This window comes from Cottoperca gobio, chromosome 12 (assembly GCF_900634415.1).
Source record: "Cottoperca gobio chromosome 12, fCotGob3.1, whole genome shotgun sequence".
In the NCBI taxonomy this organism is placed as follows: Eukaryota; Metazoa; Chordata; class Actinopteri; order Perciformes; family Bovichtidae; genus Cottoperca; species Cottoperca gobio.
The window spans coordinates 6,130,615-6,155,773 of NC_041366.1; the positions used below are offsets into that span (position 1 = coordinate 6,130,615).

General features: G+C 38.6%; 1 protein-coding gene across 2 annotated transcripts in view; it reads left to right on the top strand.

Moving 5' to 3' along the window:
* lrrtm4l1 (leucine rich repeat transmembrane neuronal 4 like 1) overlaps window positions 1–23,605 on the top strand; it is a 49,159-nt gene extending 25,554 nt beyond the window's left edge. The window contains exons 3-4 of one of the 2 annotated variants that reach the window (XM_029445052.1): window positions 18,126–18,230; window positions 21,875–23,605. In XM_029445052.1, the coding sequence (XP_029300912.1) occupies window positions 18,126–18,230; window positions 21,875–21,940 (171 nt within the window). In that variant the 3' untranslated portion in view covers window positions 21,941–23,605. The remainder of the gene's footprint in view (window positions 1–18,125; window positions 18,231–21,874) is intronic. The other variant, XM_029445053.1, reaches the window with a different exon arrangement.
* The last annotated feature ends 1,554 nt before the right edge of the window (window positions 23,606–25,159 follow it).

Consider the following 25,159-nt stretch of genomic DNA (forward strand, 5'->3'; position numbering starts at 1 on the left):
TGGCATTGTATTCTTGAGTTCTTCGCTATCCGACAGTATTTTATCCACAATCACAAGGCGGAACATTGTAAAGACTGTTTGGTATAATTGCTTTTAGTATAACATGTCTGTCATGTTCAAAGCCTATAAATGGCATATTTCCCTCTTACAAAAGGAGCTTATTGTATGAGGTTTTTCTCTCTTTCACATGTTCTCCTAATATTAAGAAACCAACACCAGCCATTGTCAATATAGTTCATGATAATAATAATAATAATAATAATAATAATAATAATAATAATAATAATAATAATAATAATAATAATAATAATAATAATAATAATAATAATAATAATAATAATATAATAATAATAATAATACAAATAATGCAGTTCAATATAGTTGAGTTATATATGTTTCTTTATAGTTTCATACTTTGCATGTGAGGCCCAATAATTACGATGCTCTGAGTTTTTAATGAAAATGTCTGTCAGACTGCGGCAGTTGACACCTGGGATGACATCTAGCTGAGCCAGGAGGTAACTAATTCTCTGTAAAGACAACTAACAAAATGCCATGGTCACTTTGCAAAAAATAATCCGAAAATCGGAAATCCTAATGACACCCATTCATAGTTATCATTAATCTGTATGATAGATGGTTGAAATTGAACTAGACCATGTATTTTAAAATGACTCCTATATCAATTTAAATACTTCAATGACATAAACAATGACAAAACAGTCTAAGAAATCAGCACTTTCTCACAAGAGACAACCACAAACTCAGATTAGACGGCCACCATCTCCCTCTGGTCTGTTTCTCAAGCAGTCCCTGCCTCTTGGAGATACTATGCCTGCACCCCTCCTCCCCTCTAGACAGCTTTAAAGAGAGAAGGATGTCACACAGCCAGTCACAGCACTCACTTTGCATGTCCCCTGGCTAATTTCCCCTCTAGTTCTGTTCCACTTGATAGGCGTTCCTCCAAAATACATTTAGAAGAACACTTCCATTTAACGCTCCCTCTCCTCTCCTCTTTACCTCATCAGTTTTAAGGAACCATTAAGAGCTTAAGTGCAAGCAGGCGTGAACAACGCATACAGATCTCAATGAATATACAATAGGTCTCATATTCCAGTTAAGTCATTTGCACTCTCGCTTTTTCTTTCACCCCTAAATTCCCCCTTGCAGGCTCAGGAACAGCAGCTTTTAATGTCTTAAATTAATGAATTCACCATTTCTGTGATCAAGCAAGATAGTTTTTTAAATGTAATTATTAAGAGGGTTTTTTAGTTCATAGAAAGTTTTCTGTTTTTTATTCAATTCAGACTCTAAACTCCCAGTGTGGTACACTTGAGTGGGAGCAAGACCATTCTGCTATTGTCAGCCAATGAATGAAATGATAGGAAACTGAGGGTTAATGAGGTCAAGATGTATGTTTTTCTCTGCTTGGCTCAAGTGTTTTTCTGGTTAACAAAACTGAAAAACACCTTTTGTTTATCATCATTTTCTAAATGTGGTGTGGTGAGAACAGCTACTCTGACGACAATACCTCTCGGTGAGAAGTATTTCCACTTATTCAGTGTAACAGCCTCTTAAATATCTCAGAGGGGCAATTTCATGCCCTCTTCCCTCGATTGCCGGGTCACCCTCAAAAGAACTCCTCCCTGCAGAGGCTGTACTGGATGATGATGCCTGTACTGAAATGTTGTAAACGTGGCATTACGCCCAAGGCACTCCTCCCTATTTCACATGCAGAAATACAGGCATACGTCCTAAACACAAATCCTAATGAGCTGTGTGTTCTTAGCAACATCTGGAGCTTGGCTTGGCCCTGCAGCAAAAACAAACAGGCATCTTTTGTTTTACTGGATGTCACAACAAAAACACAGATAAAGTGATTGTACAGTAGATTTTTGAAAGTGTGTGTATGCATGTGTGTTTGTGTCTTAGACTGAAAAGGGGAGAAGAGCTCAGTGGCGCATTATTTAAAAGATCCACCCCTCTATTGCCCTAAATTGAATTTTATAATCTTCTAACTGCCCCCACCCCTTCTCCTCTTGTGTGCTTCATCCTCAGATAACAGTAGCATCAACCCACCCACCTTCACTTGTTCTGTCAAAAAACCCACGACATCTCATTCTGCCACGGTCTTTATAACTGCAAAGCCGGCAGGAATACATAACCTTTCTAAAATGTGCAGATACTGAAAGGGAATAAGTGTAACTTGCAAGATTGTGACATTACTACACTGTAAGTGTAATTAAGATGAACAACACTCCTGCTCACACAGTCTCTTTGCACAGTGCAATCAAGCAACTTAACACTTAGAAAGTAGTGAACATGTAATTTAGCGCTCAAACAATTAAGGTGAAACACCGCAGGCAAAAACATAATTTTTTCATGCACTTGAGAGTTGGGGATATTTTGCTTCCATAACATGAATTATTTCAGACTAGTGGAAAGAAGACATCCAAAATACACATAAAAAAATGTAGTAAAATAAACACCTATTTGTGCCTGTAGAGTTCTCCTAAATTCACCAAATGTTAGCATTCAATAGAGCCTCTTTTGCATATAGAGTTAACTTGTTTACCCCATTCACCTGTAGTGTCTGCCTTTTACATTGATGAGTTGATAGACAGAAGATAATCGTACAATACATAATACATGCCATGTGTATGTTAAAAGAATGATCAGTCACTGTAATCGGTCCTCCCGTCTAGAGCTGAATCGATTATCAAATTACCATAAAATAATCAGCAACCATTTGGTAATCAATGAAGAAGTAATTTAATTTTTAAGCAAATATTACCGAAGATTATCCAGCTTCTAAATGTGATAGTTTAGTGCAGGGGTCTTCAACGTTTTTCAGGCCAAGGACCCCCAAACTGGTGTCGTGTGGAGCAGGGACCCCCTACTGTATGAAGAGCTCCATGCGATGGAGGGGGGGGGAGGGGTTAGTTCACCCCTCTCCTTTACTCTGCTCTGTCTCTGACTGTAGGTGTGTGTGTCGGGAGCGAAGTCCCGCCCTTCGCAGTACTCAGCAGAGGAGGGAATGTGAATGCGTAAAAGCAAAAAAAATAAAAAAATTGCTTTATCTACAAACTATTTTGCGACCCCCCCTGCACGGGCCCCTGTTGAAGACCTATGGTGTAGTATAATATTTGAGAGTACATTTTTTATCCATATCTGTCTGGCCGTGTAACAAAATAATGAATGTGAAATCGTCACCTATGGGCTTTGGGGCTTTGGGATCAACTTTTTCCCCCCCTCCAGTCAGATATACCTTTTGCCTTGCGCCTCTTTACTTAAGTGTTAAAAGTAACAAGACTGTGTTGCCATGCTTGTGGCTCTGTCAGACTGTAGGCTTATCATGCTATGTTCACTCTACGAGCGACAAAGGCTACACAACGAACAAACGTTGCCAGCTACATTTTGGCCGAGTTTCCCATTGAAGTGTTGCTCAAGCGCTCTTTGACGTAGTTATGTTGTTAAACAGCACTGAAAACTGGCAAACAGCAAAAATAAATGTTTCTTCCATGTTGTAAACAGAACAGAACAGGAGAGAGAGAATGTTACTGGGTATGGTGAAACAAAAACATACGATTGGTTAACGCTTCACTGTGTCATTGGAGTGCTGAAAAAAGAGGCCAGCTGGTCTTTGACTTGTAGCGTGTGACCACATCACGTTACGAGTGTCTCGTCAGTTTGTAGCTTGTCATCGGCTTCCATTGAAAATGGCTCGTGTGAACATAGCGTTAGGCAGAGCTTTGAGTTAAATGTGGCAACTCACAATGACAATGCTACATCCTGATGTTAGGCAGATATAAAGGCCAATTCATATTTTCATATATTCTTTATAGGAATACAAAGAATTACAAAAAAATGGCATTGAACTCCTGGTGAACAACCTAACGAGGAGTGTCGATAGGTGAATGTGCATCCGTGGAACGCCAGAACGACGCAGATCTTCAACTGTAATATGAATGGAATGTACGAGCCTGAAGGTTTAGCCTACTATGTTCACCATATTAGTTTGGTGTTAGCATGTTAACATTTCCTAATTAGCACTAATTAGGGCTGATGGGAATGTCATTGGTTTTGCAGTATTGGACAGCAGAACTATGCTTTTTTTTATTATCCTGTTAATCATCTTGTAAGCCTGCAATCCAGTTGTGGAACATCTGGACTAAATTATTAATTACAAAATAATTCATATCATAATTGATCGTTAGTCCGAGCCTTAGTGTAACATTCTACTCCTACAGTATATGAACATACGCACCCATCAATCCATGTTCCTAATTAAACCTTCCATTGTAGCACCTTTGATTACATGTTTGCAGTGTTATCTGCAACTGTGAGCCGACTGAGTTTAGACGATGTAGGAAAATATAGCCTGCAGGAAATCAGCTGGAATCTAAAGAGGAAAGAAGGAGGCACCATGCCATTCCAAGTGCTATTTATATCATTATGAGGTTGGTGGATAATGTGCAATCAGGCGAGAAGTGGCATGAAATCACCTCGATGTAGAGAGAGCAGGGTTGCAGCTCCTTGAGGAGGCTTACAGCAGTGACCAGTTTACTCTAACTATGAAGGATTGAGACAAAGCTACGTGCTTTGAAACTGTGAGGAGGCGCACATAAAAGCCCTTTAATTTTTTATTGTTCTCATCAAGAGAGACGGGGCATTCAAAAATAGTTTAGAGTCTGAGTTAATGTCCTTTTATAAATTTGACAATATCAGCCCTTTCTTAGTAGTTTATACTGTCATTCGGTGCAGCTCATTGTTTGGTGCTCCAAGGCAAATTGGGTAAGAAGCATGTCTGTTCAATTCAAGAAAATATCAATATCAATTTCAAACCAAAGTTTCCATTATCATCAGATTGATAGTGTATAATGTTCAGCATCGTCTATATTTTATTGTCTTTTCTTGATCTTATTGCTGCAAGTTTTTTACTGGAAATTAACTGTATTTGCGGTCCCGTTTGTTTTTGGCTCTTGTCACATTCATTTTGATTTCACAAGGCTCTGGCTGTTTTTCCTCAAATGTTTGAATTATTAAAGTGTGGTTTTCAGAGGGGAGCAGCAACATTTGTGTAGATAACATATTTTGGAAAGGTGCCCTGTAGGCATAATTTCCATTGAATCAGGCTGCAGCAACTGCCACCCACGGAGGCCACTCCTTTTCAGAGAACAGAGTAATGGCGCCTAAAGTTGCTTTTCTACTTAGAGTGAACGTTTGAAAAGTTAACATTTTATGGCATTGTAACAGAGGGAGAAAATTGTGAAGAGAAAGTTTAGTTTCTTCTGAACATCATTTAGATCAATTGTTTTTGTGTTTACATTACATTAAAACAGCCTGAATACCATGTGTTCTCCAGCATTCAATTGTTCACACCTAAAAATGTCCATTCATGAACCTGTGTAACCATATCGATATTAGAGTAGATTCAACGTTATTGCCATAGTGTACTAGTCAAATGAAATACAGTTTAGCATCTAACCAGACAGTAGGAATAGTGCAGAGAGATGTACACTCACCGGCCAATTTATTAGGGATGCCTTGCTAGTACCGGGTTCGACCCCTTTTGCCTTCATTACTGCCTTAATTCTTCACGTCATAGATTCAACAAGGTGCTGGAAACATTCCTCACAGATCTCGGTGCATATTGGCATGATAGCATTATGTTGTTGCTGCATCCAAAAGGTTCTCTATGGATGGAGACCTGATGACTGTGTTGGCCATTTGAGTACAGTGAACTTATTGTCATATTCAAGAATCCAGTTTGAGATGATTTAAACTTTGTGAAATGGTGTGTTATCCTGCTGGAAGTAGCCATTAGAAGATGGGTACACTGTGATTATAAAGGACTTTTTTCCAATCTTCTATTGTCCAATTTTGGAGATGGTTGTGCTTCAAAATCCTGGTAGATCAGTAGTTACTGAAATACTCAAACCAGCCCATACCTGTCAACATTGGAATTTCAAAATGAGGGAAATTTTTTGGCGGACTCCGCCCATATTTTAACAGCTCGCAGCCCCCCAGCCCCTACCCATATAATGTAAATGTAAACACATAAGGGATGGGTATATACATTCAGGAAATACATGTTTATGTAAAGTATGTATTTTATTTTTTTGTTATTATCATCAGTTTATTTGATGATGGATGAGTTGTGTGGCTTTTGTTTTCCCCGACTTTCCCCGAGTACTTCCTTGCAATGGCAGAGTTGGGAAACATGTCCGCTACACTGTGACTGAAATCATCGCTGAAGCTGAAGGCTACATTATTTTTAGTGCAAAGCATCGACTTTCCCTCAGCTTTGGTCACTTGATTTGCCTCCGAAACAGTTCTGGTCACAAATGAAGTCATTGACAGTGTATGTTTTGTGCCTCTTGGCGTGCTTGTGCTTGGACGATTTTTCTTGCTGGTGAACATCGCTTATTCCGCCATGTGCGATGCTAACATCTGAATGGCACACTTTACAAAAAGCACAAGTTGTCCTGACTCTGCTTTTTATTAAATAATGGAAGGTCTCCTCCCATTTGGTACTTACATAAAGTTTTAACTTGTTTGGCAGGTACAGCTGCTTCTCCATCTATCTCCCGTTCACTGTGACTCTCATCCATATGTTTTCGTCGTCTTCTTCTGTGTTATTGTTCCTGTTTTCTTCTTCTTTTTTTACTGGCGGATAACGTTTTTCAGCTAAAATTAAACATAATACTGCCACCTGCTCTACCGGAGGCCACTTTACACTTTTAATTAGGCCTTTTTCTTTTTTTTTGAAAGGTTAAAAATACGGGAAAATTACGGGAAAATATTTTAATGGGAGGAAAACGGGATGGAAGTAAAAATATGGAATAATCCCGGGAAAAACGGGAGGGTTGACAGGTATGAACCAGCCCGTCTGGTACCAAACAACCATGGCATGTTCAAAGTCACTTAAATCACCTTTCCTCCCCATTCTGATGCTTGGTTTGCTTGGAAGAGTCTGGCAATGTGTTATGGAAACTCTAGTGGGGAGTCAAATAGGGATGAGGGTGGCTAATTTTTTAATTAAAACTTTTTTTAAACTGCCTCATATTCAGTGTCTCTGGGATGACAGTTGATGTTACAAAATATGCATTTTATCTAGCCCTGCTTATTTTTGCCTTTTTACATGAGTACATTAGATATATGTTTTTCTTCTATCTTATAATTCTCTCCAAATTAATTCCCCTCCCCTTTAATAATTTCTTGTATAAACTAATGATATGAAAAACCCTTTCAGGAGGTTACCAATCATGAACTTTACAGCACGTTACTCCACACAAGGGGCACATATGCTAACACAACACCACACAGGGGCTCACCAGATACATAGCGAACACATATAGATCAGCGTTCGAGGGCCAGTCTGAGGCTGTAAACTGCGGACCTACTGTGGGAAGGAAGTAGTATGCAGAAATACTTTTATTACATGCTATGACATATTTTTCTCAGTTTATGCATTTATTTGTTGCACTTCATTATGGAGGTTGTGCTTTTCCTTTTTATGTTTTTATTCAAATACTGAAAATTGAAGTGTGGCTATTATCATTGTATTGTATGGTTAATACTCAGATTCAAGACTTTTTGATTGTAATACATTTGGATTGGTTGGGATCCTGATTGTGTTTTTATACTAGGTCACTTGAAAAAGTTCAAGATATCACATTCTGGGTCATGATATCATTTGCATTACATTTTTTTGTTAAATGTCACATTATGCCTGCCATTTATGAACAGCTGAGTATGACACTGTCACTTGTAGTTGCAGTAAGAGTGCTAATTGCACAATTGCACCCTCTGGCAAGTGTCAACAGCCACTCCAGTCGGAAGGGGAGGGAATTGAAAAAGATGTCTCCTACAGCTATTTGGCAGTTCTTCAGGATCATATCATTATCACTATTATCACATATCACTATTTTGGAACATGTTAACAGGATTTGCATAAAAAAACATAGGATAGTGAGACGACAACACCATGCCTTATAGTTTCCACTGGCGTCCAAAGACATTAAACAGAGCTATATCACATTTGTGTTACTGGCACTGCTTTGGCAGGGCAGGCTTATTTCCAGAATTAACCTAATTAATTATTGAAGCTAAACTATAAAACTTGACTAAACACGCTTGTACTTTTGGCAACTAAAAACTAGAGGCCCAGTAGCCTAAAGATACAATTGTATTTGGATGCATTTAAATTTCCGTAGCATGTCTCCACCAACCCTAAAGACATTTACTATTGTATAGTATGTGTTTTATGATGTCATGTTTTATCCCCTCTTCCAAGCCAGGAAACAAATGTGGGATCACAAACATCTGGCCCCTAACATTACACAAAACATTAACATCTATGTCTGCATTACTGAGTTAAAAAAATATATATATCATCAAATATGGAAACAGTTTCATTAAATAATTGATACATTTCACCGTCAGTGGGTTGTTGCAGCGATGTTGGCAGTGAAGGACAGTTGGTCGTCGAGGGTCACACCTAGATTGCTTGCAGTGCAAATCGGGGAAACAACCGAGGTGCCGATGTTGATAGTAAGATCTTGGATGGGAGAGCCTTTGCCTAGAAGGAAAAACAGTTTGGTTTTGTCGAGGTTGAGCTTAGTGTGCGGACATCCAGACAAGCAGAGATCCGTGCCTCCACCTGGGTTCTGACCGGGGAAAATACAGAATTATTTGAGTGTCTTCTGTGTAGCTGTGGTAGGAGAAGCTATGAAAGTGAATGACAGAGGCAAGTGAATTGGTGTACAGAGAAAAGAGGAGGGGACTCAGGACGGACCCCTGAGGAACACCAGTGGTGAGCTGACAAGGTTCTGACACAGATCCTCTCCAAGTTTTGAGGTAGGTATTAAGTAGGTATTAAGTATTATGATTTTATCCCCAATACAGGGAGAGTTCACTTCAGAAGGGTTGAATGTGGATTTCTTTAGGAGAGGGTTCACTCTTCTTTAAGTGTGTTTGGTAGGAAGAATATGAGTAGTACTCTTCCCCTCTTTCAATAAGTACCAGAACACAACTGGATGAGGCAGCATTCACTGTCATTTCATATCATCTGCATCATTGTCATTAAATGCAAATACTCTGTGCACAACACGTCAGTAAATAGTTTTTTCAGAGAGGAAAGATCACATGAATAAGATGAGGAAATACAGACACATACTCATGTTTGGTCCCATTGCACTAGTGATTTCAACTGTCTTGTATTGGGGATAAAATCATAATACTTAATACATTTTGAATTACACTGAGGCACATACTACATGTGTCTTCCATCGGCCAGATAACAAATATGATCAATGCTATTCTGGTTTGGTTGTTGTTGGCAAGGTAACAGGTAAAGATAGCAACAGTTTATTTTATTGTCATTCTGTAATTTCCTAAATGCAACAAATATAGTATAACTATATATTAAATCTATAAGTGTTATCAAATATGTTTTGCGGCTCCAGACAAATCTTATTTGGTGGAAGAGGGCCAAATGGCTCTTTAGATAATAAAGGTTGCCAACCCCTGCCCTATACAGATCAATGCTATCTCACTCACAAAGATCATTCAGATTTTGCACTGATCATGGATCAGATAAACACAACAACAGCTGAGTGCACATCCTATAAGATTCTCTGTGTAAATTGCTTGAGAATTGTTATGTTGCTTTAATGAGATCAGTAACTTCAGTGAGTGTTATCAGAGGGGAAAGAGTGTAAGGGCACTTTCAAATCTAACTTATTTGGTTAAAACGTTCTGATTTTTCCGTTTGATACAAACCAAAAGCTAAGCCTACAGGTCTGTGCAGACAGATGTTGGCCGTCTACAAACCAATCAATGTCAAGTATAGGGAACGTCTCGGATGTTTCTTGGGTGAATTTAAGCGTTTTATGATCAGACAGCTATCCAATCCGTTCTAGATGCATGATGTGAGAATGGGGTTCAATGACTGATGATGGGTTGAATTCAAGTCCTGTAAAAGTCAACTGCTAGGTAAATATTGCTTTAACCTTTAACTTTACTTTAAGTTATTTGGTTCCCATAAAGTCAATCCCAACGATATGAGGTATGAGGCAATCTTCTCCCTTGAATTAAAAAGTCACAGAATTGGTATCTGACACTGAAGAACTAATGAGCTTTGGCTGAATGCTACAGCACACAGTGGAAGGCACATTAGAAGCTATACATTTTAAAATAACATTGTGAATATACATTATACAAACATAATGGTACCAAGTTTTATATTCAACACAATCAGGTCAACACACAAGCACACAACTCCTGGACCTAATATATATATATATATATATATATATATATATATATATATATATATATATATATATATATATATATATATATATATATATATTTACAGTATTTAATATTAAATATGACCTGTAACACTGCCATTAAAACAATATACAGTGTTTTTCACTCAACAACATCTTTGCATTTGTCAAAATCAATTATTGAAGAAATATACATTATATATATATATATATATATATATACATTATATAAACTACAGCAGTGTTTCATTATGAATAAACAATTGTCTGTCTGAAAGGCTTCATTATATTTGACTGTTTTTCTTACTTTTTTGTACCAATATCTGTCCAAACAGAATATAATTAATCACGATCATAACATTGAGTCAATTCTAATTAATTAATAAAAGACTTGCTGCTGCGCATTTTGGCACGGTACTATATGAAGTCACTGTTGCTGGTGGTAATACGTTTTTCATGCATTCGAAATGTTGATTAATTAAACTGTCATGTGTAAAATATCACACATGAACTCTTATTTAGGGTGGCTTTTTCTTTCCTCAATAAGTTATTATTGGATCGTTTCATACACCAAGTCATTACGAGTGTGTTGATGCCTTATTACCATATTACCCAAATACAACTGAGATGGCCTTGAGGATTGATTTACTATTTATTTTATCAAAACAATCATAGAAACCGTGTTCTAGAAGCTGAGATGAGAGGATCTGCAGGGAGCCGTCATAACAAAGAGCACAAATCCTGTGTCGCTCACTTTCCAGCTGGGCCCCAGAAGTCATGTGGGAAAATAAGAGATTTGGATTTGAACATAGACACATTCTTATGATATTACAGTGCACAGTAGTGGTGGTAAATATGAGGATGTCTGCCAAGAGAAGATGGAAATGTGTCAACTCCCATAGATTTTTCTATAGCAAAAAAATTCCTAGCCAGCAAAAACATCTTTTTTCTGTCTTTTTTCAAGAACTGCACATTTTAGAATGGCCTTTATTTTGACCTGCAAAAGGCATATTTCTGTAATAATCATGCTGTTTAATCTTGATCTGCCACACCTGTCAGGTGGATGGATTATGTCGGCAAAGGAGAAGTCCTTGAGAAAACAGATTTAAACACATGTTTGCACAACATTTTAGAGAAATAAACCTTTTGTGTGCATAGAAAAAGACTTCAATATTTTATTACAACTGGTGGAAAATCGGAGCGAAAACAAAAGTGCTGCTCTCTAATAACCCTCACGTGTTGTGTCGGCCTATACTTTTTGTAAGCCATATGTGTGTTTACTGACCAGGGGGCTGTACTGTCCATGTACGTTTTGATAGTTTGTTTATTGGACAAAATCCAGAGTGGCAGAAGCAAAAAAACGACTTGTATTTTTCTTTCGTCCTCCCCGCCACCAGGAGACTTCTCCGCCAAGAGGAGAGCAGACGGCAGCTCCAAAAACGAACCCTCAGTTAGCAGCTGTTGAAACTCAAATTCAGCCATCGCAAACAAAAGAGCCAGGACTCACAGCGGGCTGGTGGCCAGCAACCACTGGGTCCAACGTGTGTAATGGTAGAAAAGGCCAAGGATATCAATAGGACACAGTTCACCATTTGAATTTCATTTCAAGTATGTCCGCGTTGGACTTGTGGCTACAAAGGCATTTGCCTGAGGGTAGAAGCTGGAATAGTCTATTACTAGGGTGTTGAGGATAGAGGCTCAGGTGGGACACCACTTTCAGTAGGGCACACGGTCCTGAGTGGATAACCAAGATGTCTAAGTGTGTGCTGACCATGTCAGATTCTCAGTGATGTAAATGTCTAGGTACCTGAAGTTACCCACCCTCTCCTCAAGTGCCCCACCGAACCTCAGGGGTGTGTAGTTCCTGTGATGCATCAGCCCAAAATCCACCAATAGCTCCTTGGCTTTGCAATCATTTAGTAAGAGGTTGTTGACTTTGCACAATAGTCCCACACAGGACCCCAACATCTTCCAGGAAGGCCATCTCATTGTTGTTGGTGGTCCAGCCAGTCACGACAGTGTCATCAGTACACGTGACGATGGAGTTGGAATTTCATTTTTCATATAAAACATCCAAAAAGGTAGAACATTTGGAAAAGGGCTCAGGTTGTTAATTTGAAATGTATCTGCCAACGACAAAAAAAAATGTAATTGATTTGCATAGGTGTGCTGCAGGTTTGAAAGACAGCTATAGGGCAAAAGCAAAGGAAAATGTGTCCAAAGCTGCTGAGGCTGACATCTCTTAGTATTGAGGAGATGGGGAGAGTTAACAAGTTCGAGTGTGAGAAAGTAAGAGAAGGTGTTCTTGTGTGATAATGGAAGAGAGGTGGAGAAAAGAGTGAAGTTAGGTGATGCATATCTCAGATCCTCTTATTATCCACCTGTCCATGATGCAACACTATTCTGAATCCTGTCAGTGTATTCATGATTTTAGAGCAGACAATCACTAAAGCTTTGTGTGATGAAACTTATTTCTAAGTTTCTAAGACCTGTAATCCCAGCACAGTCATATACTTCTCAAGTTGATATCGGCCCTTTCATGTTTAGCTAGGCTACATGTTACCAAGTAATGCATGCAGCAGGAATTAGAAAGCACAGGAACTTTTATTTGTGTGATATTTATAAGAAAAGAACAAGATCAAAGATAAATTATACAACAAGCTAAACAAAATCCTAAAGATTTTAAATTGAGGACATGGACGTTTGTTGGTAACTGTGTGAGAGGGAAACGTACTGCTGTGGGTGCGATCCTTACATGAGGCCTAACAAGGGTAAGAAATGCTTTCTTGCTTTATTTATTGATACATTTTATTAATTTATTGGGCACCACATGATGTATACAGTCCAGACAAAGATTTGAGAATGGGGGAAAATTCTGCTTCTAATATGGTCATTATCAATCACAATGCTCAGGCTCAGATTAGCATGCATTTGCGTGCACTTACATAATGATGCGCACACACCAAGACATTTCATCAGCGTGTGCTCAGTTTGCTCCCAGCATCAACTCGCTGGATCAGATTTCCTCGGGGAGATCTTTGAGGTCTAGCCTTTGACCACGGTTTGTAACTCGTGCTTAATGCTTACACACACGGAATCGCTCTCTCCTGAACTTCAAATGATACTCTTTTAGAACAGCTTACTCTCACTGGCCCACTTACATATGGGTCACTTCAGCGCTTCTAATGAAAATATCTTTCTGTGTTGTTCGAGATGCGGAAAGTGCAGAGGGGGAACACACTTAAGCTTTTCTCTCTTCTGTCAGTGTAGTTCCTCAACACACAGCCATAATAGCATATTAAAAATACATTTGAGTTTCACATAAATGTACTCATTTTTTTTTAAATAGCATTTGGTAGAACTCTATCATGGCTGGCTGCGACTGCACTGGTGGAAGAAGTAATCAGAGTAGAAATACATTGTTACAAGTAAAAGTTCTGCATTAAAATGTTTACGTAAGTAAAAGTACAAAAGTATTAGTATCAATGTGTACTTAAAGTACCAAAAGTAAAAGTACTCATTTCAAAATGATACTGTATATATTACTGGATTATAATTAGTGATGCATTAATGTGTTCATCACTTTGATGCTGCAGCTGGTAAAGGTGGGACTCATTTGTTTACTGAGTTGCATAACCTCTAACAATTTATCATAACTTATTAGTTGATTTAAGATTTGTAGTAACAATCCAAATATGCTAAATAAGTAAGTAAAAAGTGAAGTAAAAAGAGTATTTACCTCTGAAATGTAGTGGAATAGAAGTATAAAGTAGTATAAGAAATGGAAATACTCAAGTAAAGTACAAGTACTACAAAATTGTACTTAAGTACAGTCAAAGATGCTCTATAATTCAAGATGACGCATTACAAGCAGTGCCAGTGGTATGAAATCGTATACACACTTCACAAGAACAACAAATATATTTAGCATATGAATATCAGCGTTAATGCTCTGTGTTGCCAGATCTTGTCAGAGTGAAGATTTGTGGCTTGTGAACAATGGGTGTAATATTTACTTCTGTGACTATGGGGCGAAAGTAATCGGTCATTATCTGTGATCTGTGTTCACTTCTCTCATGGAGGTAATAAACCCGTCGCTAGTCTCACAAATACAGTAAACTGACTCTCGCCATCTACTTCCTAAACCGTCTCCTGGCACAGTTTCATTCCATCACTGCTGCTGTAGTTGTCCTTACAGTTTGAAATAGGTGCTGAGGTCATTGAAATATATTGTTACCCTTTAACAGATCAATCAATCTGGACTAACTGGTGTTCAGCCTCTGTTCTCTGTACATCCAGTGATGGCATGCAGGTTGTGAAGATGCATTTGTTGTATTGTATCCATACAGTATGCGTACCATCTGTTTTCATTTTTTGTATCTTGTCTGAATGCTATCATTGCTATAAAATCATAAAGTGTGGCTGGAGGCAAAATATTGCAAGTTATATATTCATACATTCATGCTCTCAACACCAATATTATTCTGGCTCCATATGATTTATGTATTTAAAAAGAGATGGGGATGCATTTCAAAACGAGAACAAATATTTTGTGCACTATATTACATTTTAATCTTTACCTTTCAATTTCTGGGAGACATGCCATATCATCCTAGATGTTGTGCAAATCAGTTGGATGATTGAATTATTTCCATGATTGATGTATTGCATTAATAATGTGTTGTGCTAATAGTCCGGCATGAGAACACAATTAGAATTGTGTTAGACCATTAGCAGGAAGTCCTATGTATCAAAGAAAAGATCCCAATTACTCCAAACTAACTTCTGAAGACGTTGACAGACATCTTTGTTCACAGTGATCTATCCACTGTAATGTTACCGGCTACTAAAACACATAAAGGCGTTAGAGGGGGTGGATGAACATAGTGACGACTCTGGACATATAACCTGTGTTCTTGGAAAGACCACAACTTAAATCTTAGAAGAGTTTTCCTTTGGAATGCCTACTTAGGCAGGAGAGAGGCATTTATAATTATGCATCTTTCAATTCTGGTTATTAGTGTTGTTTTGTTGTATATGCAATTATTACAAAGCAGTGAGGAGACCAACACAGCTCAGTCATATATATATATATATATATATATATATATACATATATAACGCTCATTGTTTTATTTTTTCCACAGATATTCATTTTCTGTTGAAACAGATAGATTTAAATTTACTTTATCCCAGATTTTACGTCCCCCAGGAAACCCCAAAAGTTGGTTTTCAGCGAATTTACGACAAACAAGGTCTTCCAGCTCAGACTGCCGTATGTGTTATCTTAGTTGACATTCCAATATAGCAGAGAATATATGTCTAATTTGGAAACACTGGCATGTCACAATCAAAGTAAGCTGGATTAATTGTACAGTTTTACTGTTGTGTTGTCATACTGTCACGCCATTTACCTGCTGTGCTACTGAGGTTGCATCTAATGTCATACAGTACATCAGACATTATACTGACAGCGCACCGTGAGACAAGACAGAGTAGCACAGCGCAAAAGCACCACCGTTAAACACTGTGGTCAAGTACGCAGTCCTTTGCGAAAATTCGGTCGAGCCAGTCACCACTTGGATTTTGATTCTATTCTTACTACTATGGTACTGGTGCTTCAAGGGGACAAAAAGGACAAAAAAAGACTTGCATTTCAGCAATCATTTCTCACATTTTATATACCCAATAAAACCATCAGAAAATAAATATTAGTTTAATAAAACAGTTTCCAGAAAATGGTGTATACTCGACTATGATTAGAAGTATAATATGTAGTTTCACTGTACATTATACCGTACAGGGAAAAGTCGGCTCAAATTATATTTTAACACATTGAAAATGTCCTCGTTTTTAAACTCCCATGATTTAAACAAATACGTATTTTTCTTTAGAGGTTTGTTTTACTGTTTTTTGTTTTTGTTGTAGCACAAAAAATGTTTTCATGTTTAAACTCTCATAAAACCACTTCAGAGGTTTGCTGACATTTTAGATGAAATCCTGTTGAGGTTGACCCTGACTACCATCACACTCAGTTGGCAGCCCTTTCGAACAGTGAAGAAGCACATCAAACTGTCCTTGACATATTAGTGGAATCAATCAAAGAGTAAAAATGTATTTATTCTTTCAATTCGTTTAAATTAGATTTGACAAATTGCGATTTGAAACATTTTCATATTTAAAGATAAAAAATAACATTTAGCTTAGCCTTTTTTAATATGTCATTTATTCATCTTGTACATTTATTTGAATTCTATCACAGCAGAGTCTGGTTTAAATTAGTGTGAGTTATTACCAATAATATCATCCATATAGGATGTAAGAGAGCTTTCAATGTACATTGATTAAATCCTTGCCATCATAAATCCTCAGAATCATTCAAGATTTACATATTTTTTCCGCTTCCAAAGGCATACTGCCTGCTTTCATATTAAGTTCTAGAATTACAGGCCAGTCCCTCCCAGGATTCCATGCTCCAGGTTGGACGCAGATGTGTGCAATTCATCCTTTGTGACAATGTGTTCGGGACTGCACAGCATGATGGCAGAGCAATCTTTGCCTATCAAGGACAAGTTGTCCAGTATGAAACCAGCAGGACCCCCGCCAGCTTCTCATTTGTTTCCAACAACTAGAAGCTAATGTGGGGGGAAGAAAGGCACACAGTGTGCACAACCCTCTCCAGGGGTGGCCTGAGATCCACAAAGAACGGTGGGTCTTTCACCTTGAGGCAAACAAATCTTCTTTCTCTCTCCAAAATTCAAAATCAGACTCAAATTTTCAGGATGTATCGTGTCAGCTATTGGCTTGCCTCTAAGGCAGAGGCGATTCCTTGTGGCCCAGTGACATACTGTAGGTTCTCTGAGAGCTTGAACAGTGTAAATAGCCAACAGCTACACTTCTACCACGCGCTGCCATGCTGCATTGGTGGGAAGGAAGGACCCCCGACTATAATGTCTGCCAAGTTTATCCTGGGCCTTTGCCAGCTCGTCGTAACTCTCACTTTGGCTAAAATCGAGGAAACTGCCTTGGCCTTGCTTTTAGAGATGAAGAACTCCCTTACTTGTCTTCATGAAAGTAGAACACAATTTGGAAACGTCAGATACATAAACTAATGTTGCTCTGTTGCGAAAGGCCACTGGTTCTCTCCAGTTATCCAATAAACCCATTCTACCATGTCCCTGGTAATGGATGACAAACCCTTGTGGATGTTCAGCTGCACTTATTCCTTTTCACCATGAAGGACGCAAGTGGTCAGTCTTTAATGCTTGCAGTATAAGTGATGAGGGTTGGTAGAGTGGGGACAAAAATATCCAAAGCCACCCTATCCTTTAATGCAAAGTGATTTAAAAAGCGGCGCCCCGGTAGCAGTAGTGTACGTGCTCAGTAGTCCTTACAACCTGCTTCCCTTTGCTGCTTGTCGTCCCCTCTCTCTCCTTTCCTGTCGACTTTCTGTACTATCTCATAAAGGGCAAAAAGCCCAGAAAAATGATTGACAAAAAAAAAAGCACCATCTTCAACTTATGGTTGAAAGCCATGAAACGACTATTAACTGTTTGCAATGCAACTGTTTGAAGAGGTGTGAGCAGCAGGGTGAATTACAGTACTCCTCATTAGCTAAGTACTTGAGGAAAATCATGTTGAAGGAGCATAATGGGTTTTTCGCAAATAACAGCTCAGCTGTGTCCGTGAACCAAACTTTTGAGCGGTGCCAGAATAGCTACATGACACATTATGACTGCAAAACAAACCTACAAAACAAGACAATAAAGTATAATGATTGGTTTTGCTCTTGTTGTGAAAATTATGTGCTTTTACCATCAAATACAGCATAATGAGCCGCACAACAGTTGGCCCTGTGACCACTATCTTTCGAGCAACACTCTGCTGCAGTCACTCCAAACGCTGTCAGAGGAACATCTCTTGAATTCAGATGTAAGTGAAGCGACTGCAAATACTTCCAAATTGCTGCCATGTACTGCCCTTGTCACTAAGTTGATTCCCGTTCTACATCAGCACCGTGTAAAGATGTTTTTAAGCGATGAACCAAAAACCAAACAAAAAGAACACTTTGTAATGAGCAGAATGTTGGATAACGTGTAACATGTCAGAGTTTGAGACTAAATGTTAATTAAGGCTTTATAAATATAAACGGTATATTTGTCATTTGTGCGACCTGCCATGTTCTGCTTACATATTTATGGATTTTAATGTATCTTCTCTTATTTTGATAGTTACACCAGAAAAAGGCTGTCAACGCCAGCGCATGCTCCATTAATAGTTGTAATGGGGCAAAAAGTGTAATATTAAATACTGTGTAATGACAACATTTAAATGTGTAGATGATCTGCTAATTGTATGATTTATTGCATCCTTTTCCACCACCACCTGATAGGGTGATGTGTTTCTGTTCAATTGTGTGTGTGTGTGTGTGTGTGTAGAGCCTGTGGTTCTCTGTTCACAGGGTTGTATGCTTTTGAGTCTGCGTCGTTGCTTAACGTTCACATTAATGCGCATGTGTTCACAGCACAGCCTCAGCTTTTGCTGCGAGTTGTTTCTATAAATGTGCAATTGTAATTGTCGAAGATATGATAATTTGTACAGCTGTCTTCACTTCACTCACTTCCACCTGAGACGCAGACAAAGTGTTGAGTAAAGACTTGTCAGCCTGTTTGATAACGTTTAAATAAAGGTTGTGCTCAGGGTATACTCGTCTGAGCCCCGCGTTACAGAGATCTGCTTCACACTGACAACAATCTCAGCGAGAGCAGCAAAAAGTTGAGCCGGGATAATTTCCAGCTGATCCTGAAGGCTTTGAAAATTGCTTAGCCTGGCAAAACTGACTGTACTTGTGTTAATAAGGCAATGTGGATTTACCTGTAGCCAAGCTCTTTTAAAAAGGTTAAGTTGTAAAGCGGTGGGTTTCAGAGCACAAATGCTCAGAAGCAACATTGGATTAGCAGCTGAGTGTGTGTGTGTGTGTGTGTGTGTGTGTGTGTGTGTGTGTGTGTGTGTGTGTGTGTGTGTGTGTGTGTGTGTGTGTGTGTGTGTGTGCGCCTCTGCCTCTTTAAAATTAACTCGAAGCTTGCTTAAATGAGAATAAAATGTCAAAAACTCTCACACATTTGCAACAAGATCAATGTATTTTATACTGACTATAGAGATGTGGTCACACTAAGCATCGGGAATACATTTAAAATGTAAGTACAGAGGTCCAGGCACTGTATTTTTTAATTATTGAAAATGTATAGTTATAAGCTGAATAACTATAACATAACTGCAACAATACAGGAAATGTCTCAAGATTTTAAATTAACTTTGAAAAAACAGAAGTGAGGCATATTAATGGTCATACACCTTAATAGTCATCAACTGCTATCCCAGTTCAAAGGCAACCAAAAGTCTTACAATATTTAGGGTTTTTTAGAACAAATTACTTATCAAGCAAACGATCTCTCACAGCCTTAGAAGATTAAAAATGATCTGCAGAACTGGACTGCTTTGCCCATATCATTGATTGGAAGAGTAAACATCATTAAAATGAATGCCTTTCCAATCACTTCCTATAAAATGTTCACAGAAACAAAATATAAATTCTCAAAGTTCCTATGTGCTGGAAATAACATCAGAGCACCAAGATTGTATCACTGCAATTCACCCTATCTAAAGGAAGGATGCATTTACCTAAATTAAATGTTTGGCATCACAACTGCAGGCTGTATAGTCCTGGCTTCAGAAAGATACCACTAGTCCAACCTGGGAACCTATAGAACAGATGGTTAATGTTTGATCTCTTAAAGTTCAGTTCCATTTATAGCCTCATTAAAGAATTTGCACAAGCTGCAAAAAAAACAGATTGTGTGTCATACATTTGAATGCAGGAAAGTCACAAGCTATTGGGTTTAAGTAATGTTCTATTTAAACACACTCCTTTATGGAATAACCCTCGGGTCCCTGGTCCAGAATACACGCTGCAAGAACGGGAAAATGTATAACAAAAGTCACACAAAACTCGAGTGAACACCAAACATGGACTCATGCAATTTAACATTTATGTATTATACCCCACATAGGCTGCAATATTTCAGCCCCAATGCATCTCCTAAATGCCCAAAATGTAACTCAGACAATGGTGATCTCTGAATATCTAAACTGGGAGACGTAGAAATACTCAAGTAGTTTAATAATGATGAAAATAAATGAATTATATTACTAATGACAGCAGCAATAAAGTGTGTACTAATAACTGGAACTCTTCGCACCCACGTTCATTAAACAATGGTGGAGAGAACTTTTGTCATTTTGCACCTCAGAAAAAAATAAAGGAGCAGTTATGTCTATTACAAATTATATTTTTGTGTGTAAACTGAAGCTACGATGGAATGTAGGTATTAATGGCATGTTGAGTGGATGCTGAATATGTACAGTATGTCAGGGGCATTTTTCTGAGGAATGCACTGGTGCAGAGATATTTGTTATAACCATGATCATATGGCTCTTATTAGAAACTTAATGGCTATTTTAGTCACTTTTCAAACTCTTAGTCCATCAATATTGCCATTGTGTGAAAAAAGCAAATGCTCTCTATATTAAAGGCGCTCACGTAAGTTAGCATTGCACTGGTTCCCTCGACAAAAAGCCAATAGGATTGTTCCATTGGCTTTTGGAATATTGCAGAAAATAAGTTCTGGGCCGAACTAACGTTTATGATACTTACGTGTTTTGTTCGGCAAGATAATCTCTTGCACCACACCGCTTTTGTGATTTGTGAAGCCTAAATGCAATCGGCCGAAGTAAAAAGCTGACGTTAGGCTATAAACATAATACACTACGGTCGCAGGACTTTACATCACCCCCACTAAGCTGAAGGTGGACTAGTCTCATTTAGCCTCTTGTCAGCAAGACATCACAAGTGGAGTGTCTCCTCACATATTTTATCTCGTACAACAAAACGTTAAAATCTCTTGAGTTAACCACAGACCTTATTTCAGTTAATTAACTAAAACTAATGAGACAAGGGAATCAGAAGTGTTAAAATGCTAACTTGTTTTCTCAACTCTGGAAAAATATGAAAACCGTTCCCTCTCTTGTCGTGTAATTAACTTACACACATTGAAATAATTATAGTTTGTAATGCAGCTGTTGTTCGGATGGCAATCAATGCTTCAATAGGGCAATTGGAATATCTATTGTTGCAAACAACTTGACATAAAGTGAAAAAATGTTTAGGTCAGCAGGTGAACAACTTTTTAAAATGTAATTATTTCAGCTTTTATTGAAATGTTCAACGTGTACGAGTTCTCTGTGTTGAGCTTTCACTTAATCTCTGTCAGACGTTAGGGAAGTCTCTCCACCTCAGCTTTCTAAGCTATCTAAGTACACGGGATTTCATCATCTGCTTAATTGCTCACCCTAATTTGCTTTGCTGGCACTGTCACAGCCCCATTGTACTGTTATCAAATCACTGGACACTGTAATTAACTTTACATTGTAACCACCACCTCTGTAAGTGCCGCAGACCAGCTGTTAAATGGTTTTAACTTTATTGTCTTTATTCTTTTCTTTTTTTTCGCTTGCAGAATGAGTACACGTGCCCACGCCCCCTACCTGGTGCCTGGCTGGGAGATGTGCCTACCATCCATTAACCCCTAAAAGGAACTGCTTTGGATGGTGCGGAAAACCACGCTGAAACAGGAATACAGGAGAGAGACATGCAGAGAACCCATCAGGATCTTACTCACATAATTCACATTCAAATGATACATTTAAAAATGGTCCTCCACGCTAACAAGGACAACCACTGACCAAGACAAAGAGGAGATAAAACTGTCTTTTTCTTCTTCTTAAGATTTTATAATGTCTTTTTTTTGTTGGCCTGAGGCCTTTGGTCATCAGTATTGCTGCGTTCCATAACGCTCCATCCCTACACGAACACTGACACGAATACTGATGTTAATGGAAAATACTGATGGTTGTGGAAATGCAGTCCTATGGAAGAAGATGAGCACTGATGGATGGTTATAGCCAACATGGGAGATTATTGTATAGACTTTAAGAGCATATTGTCTTCATGAGGACAACATGGCATTGTTTTAAACACAAGCAAGAGACTGTACAAATTCAACAGGCTTTAAAAAGGTATAACACTGAGCAATGAATCATTAATGAAAATGCACTGAGCAGGTGGCTCTGACCGCTCTGCTAATACAGCTGTGTATAATTTAAAGTGGATTACCATATTTTGATTGCACCATGTTGTCAATACTGTTTATTTTTTGTAAGAAAGACTAATCAAAGGCTAGGATGGTGTAAATGTGCCTCACTGGAGCAGAACCGTTATGAAAAGTTATGAAGTTTCTGTGCACCTGACAGTGAAGAGGAATCCGATCCATCAGGTGGAAATCCAGGCAGCAGCTGGAAGATTTTGGAAGTTTGAAGCCTGTGAAAAGTTGCCAGAGGAAAAGCAATCTATCCCCCAGCCACCTTTGGTGAAGTTTTTTTGTTTGATTGTTTGTTTGCTTTTTTAAAACATTGTTTCTAAGTTGTTTCTAATTGCAATCAAACCTCGACTATCAAGTTTGATTTGGAGGACCGGAAGGTCAATCAGAAGCAAAAGAGGGAAAAAAGGAAAAAGCTATCAAGGGTAAAAATGTAATTTTCTGAAATTATAATGTTGTTAATGTTGTACTTTATGAATATGTGTTTCTGCCATTTTCAACACCAAATACCAAAGAGCCAAATGGAGCACTTTTGGCTCTCCCAACCAACAGATCCAGGATTTGCTCTCTTAAAAGAAGCCTCAACTTCCCTTCACGTTCCGCAGTGCTCCGTTACCCAATTGCCGTTTTTGTACATGTGTAATGTGTACGTCTTTGTGAACAAACGATCTTGCAACTACATTCTTCACTAGAAGGATCTTGTCTGAAAGATAACTTTGAGCACTGCTTGCATTTTATGACTTGTGTTGAATACATACTTCACTTTCCTTAAAATAATCACCTTGTCTCCCCCCTCGAAGAGACTGCAGATGTTGCTGTGCGCAGCTCCGTGTGTGCTTGTGTTCCATCCGTTATGAGTTCTGAACTCTATTTGATTGGGTCGTTTGTTTGATCATTCAGACATAATCTTTCTACACCAGAAAATGATCATTTTCTATTATAAATTTCTTCTTTCCCCCGTTGAATTTGTTGATATTTAGTAAGCTGCTGTATTCTTTGTTCACTTTCAACAGTATGTTTTTTAATGAAAATAATAATGACTTTCTTGGTGAGCAATATGAATTGGTCCAATTAAAATATTCATTAATCATTTTTTGTGTTCAAGCTCTCTGTGTGTATGAGGCATTTTCTTATTGTGTGTGAGCGCTCGCTGCCCACTGTAATTTAATAGGCTTGTACACTGTTCCGTGTCTCCATTGACGCCTGTTGAAAGCTGTCCCGTTCCCCACAGATCTCCGCTGACGAGTTTGTCACATCAACATTAGCCTCATTAATTTAGAGAGCAGAACATTGATCTTTGATCGACCGTTCTGTTCATGGTGACGCTCACTGCGGGCCACACCAGCCCTCTAATTACGCTTCTTGAGTAATGTGTTGCATGTCTCAAGAGGGGGTCCTGCTTACTGAATTTTCCCCATGTTCACTGCACTCGGAACATGTCAAGCTGTCAGCTCAGAGGTCCAGATGGCCGATCTGCCCCGCGCTCCAACTGGTTATGTTGACATACTCCTCTCTACCTATCTCCCCGCTACTACGCCTCTCCTACGCTCATCTTGTCTTCCTCTCTGTTGGGTGCCCACGTCTCACCCGCTTTTGGTTTCTTGTCAGTTTTCTGCATCTCTGTCTCATTGTATTCCCTGCTTAGAGGGTCAGATCACCCACATTACAGAAAGTAATGTGTCCTGTATAAATATATCCTCTTATCCCTAGTAGTATAGCCCTGCAGCTGGTTTCAGTTTTATACTCAGTTGCCTATAAATGGGATAAACAAAAATAACAGTTTCAACAAAGAACTGAACATTGTACCTGATGAACTGAAAACTGAGTGTATATTAAACCAATTCTCATTCCCAACTGATCACACACAGCTTGGTGAGGACCTCTTGGCATCACTTGTCAACGCTCTGGGTAGCGCGACCAGTAAACACGTGGTTAACGTTGAGAAGTAAAACTATTTGGTAATGGTTAGAAAAACATGGTGGTTTGGGTTACTATGTTTTTTACATAAGTAGCCTACGTTGCGTAACGTAACCTATTAACGTACCTTAAAATGTTGACTTTTGGTTTCACACAGGACACGACTGGCGGTCTCCTGGGTGAAAGTCCTGAGTTTGTGTGACCCTTCAATCCATCCACCCCAACCTCCTCTCTACCTTGACTTTTATACTAAGTCACATGATTTCTGGAAAATTTTGCTTTGAGCGTCTAATAATGCTGCGGATGGGTTTACATTGGAGTTGCTTGAAAGCCCAGTGGACCTCAAACAGACACTAAAGGGGGCTGTGAGCGAGACCAGGCTGTGTATATTATGTCAAGGGTCTGAGATTTCTGCTCCCTTCCCAATAAAACGGGGGTGAATGGATTCTGTTTGTGGTGCTCAAAGCATTGAATACATTTAGTTCCAATGGGAATTATGACAGTGAAGTCTTGGACATTGTTTTAGGACTTGTTTTAAGGCTTTAGGACTCACAGGTGAAATTCCATTCACATGCAATGTTTATAAGGAGAGAAAGAGACATTGTGTTAAAAACCTGGGCACAAAACTGAAACTTTATGTGTGCCAAGACACTGCTAGTGGCCAGTGCTGACATGATTAGTTAATTGCACCGAAGTGGGGCTGCAACTATTATTTTAACAAACGATTAA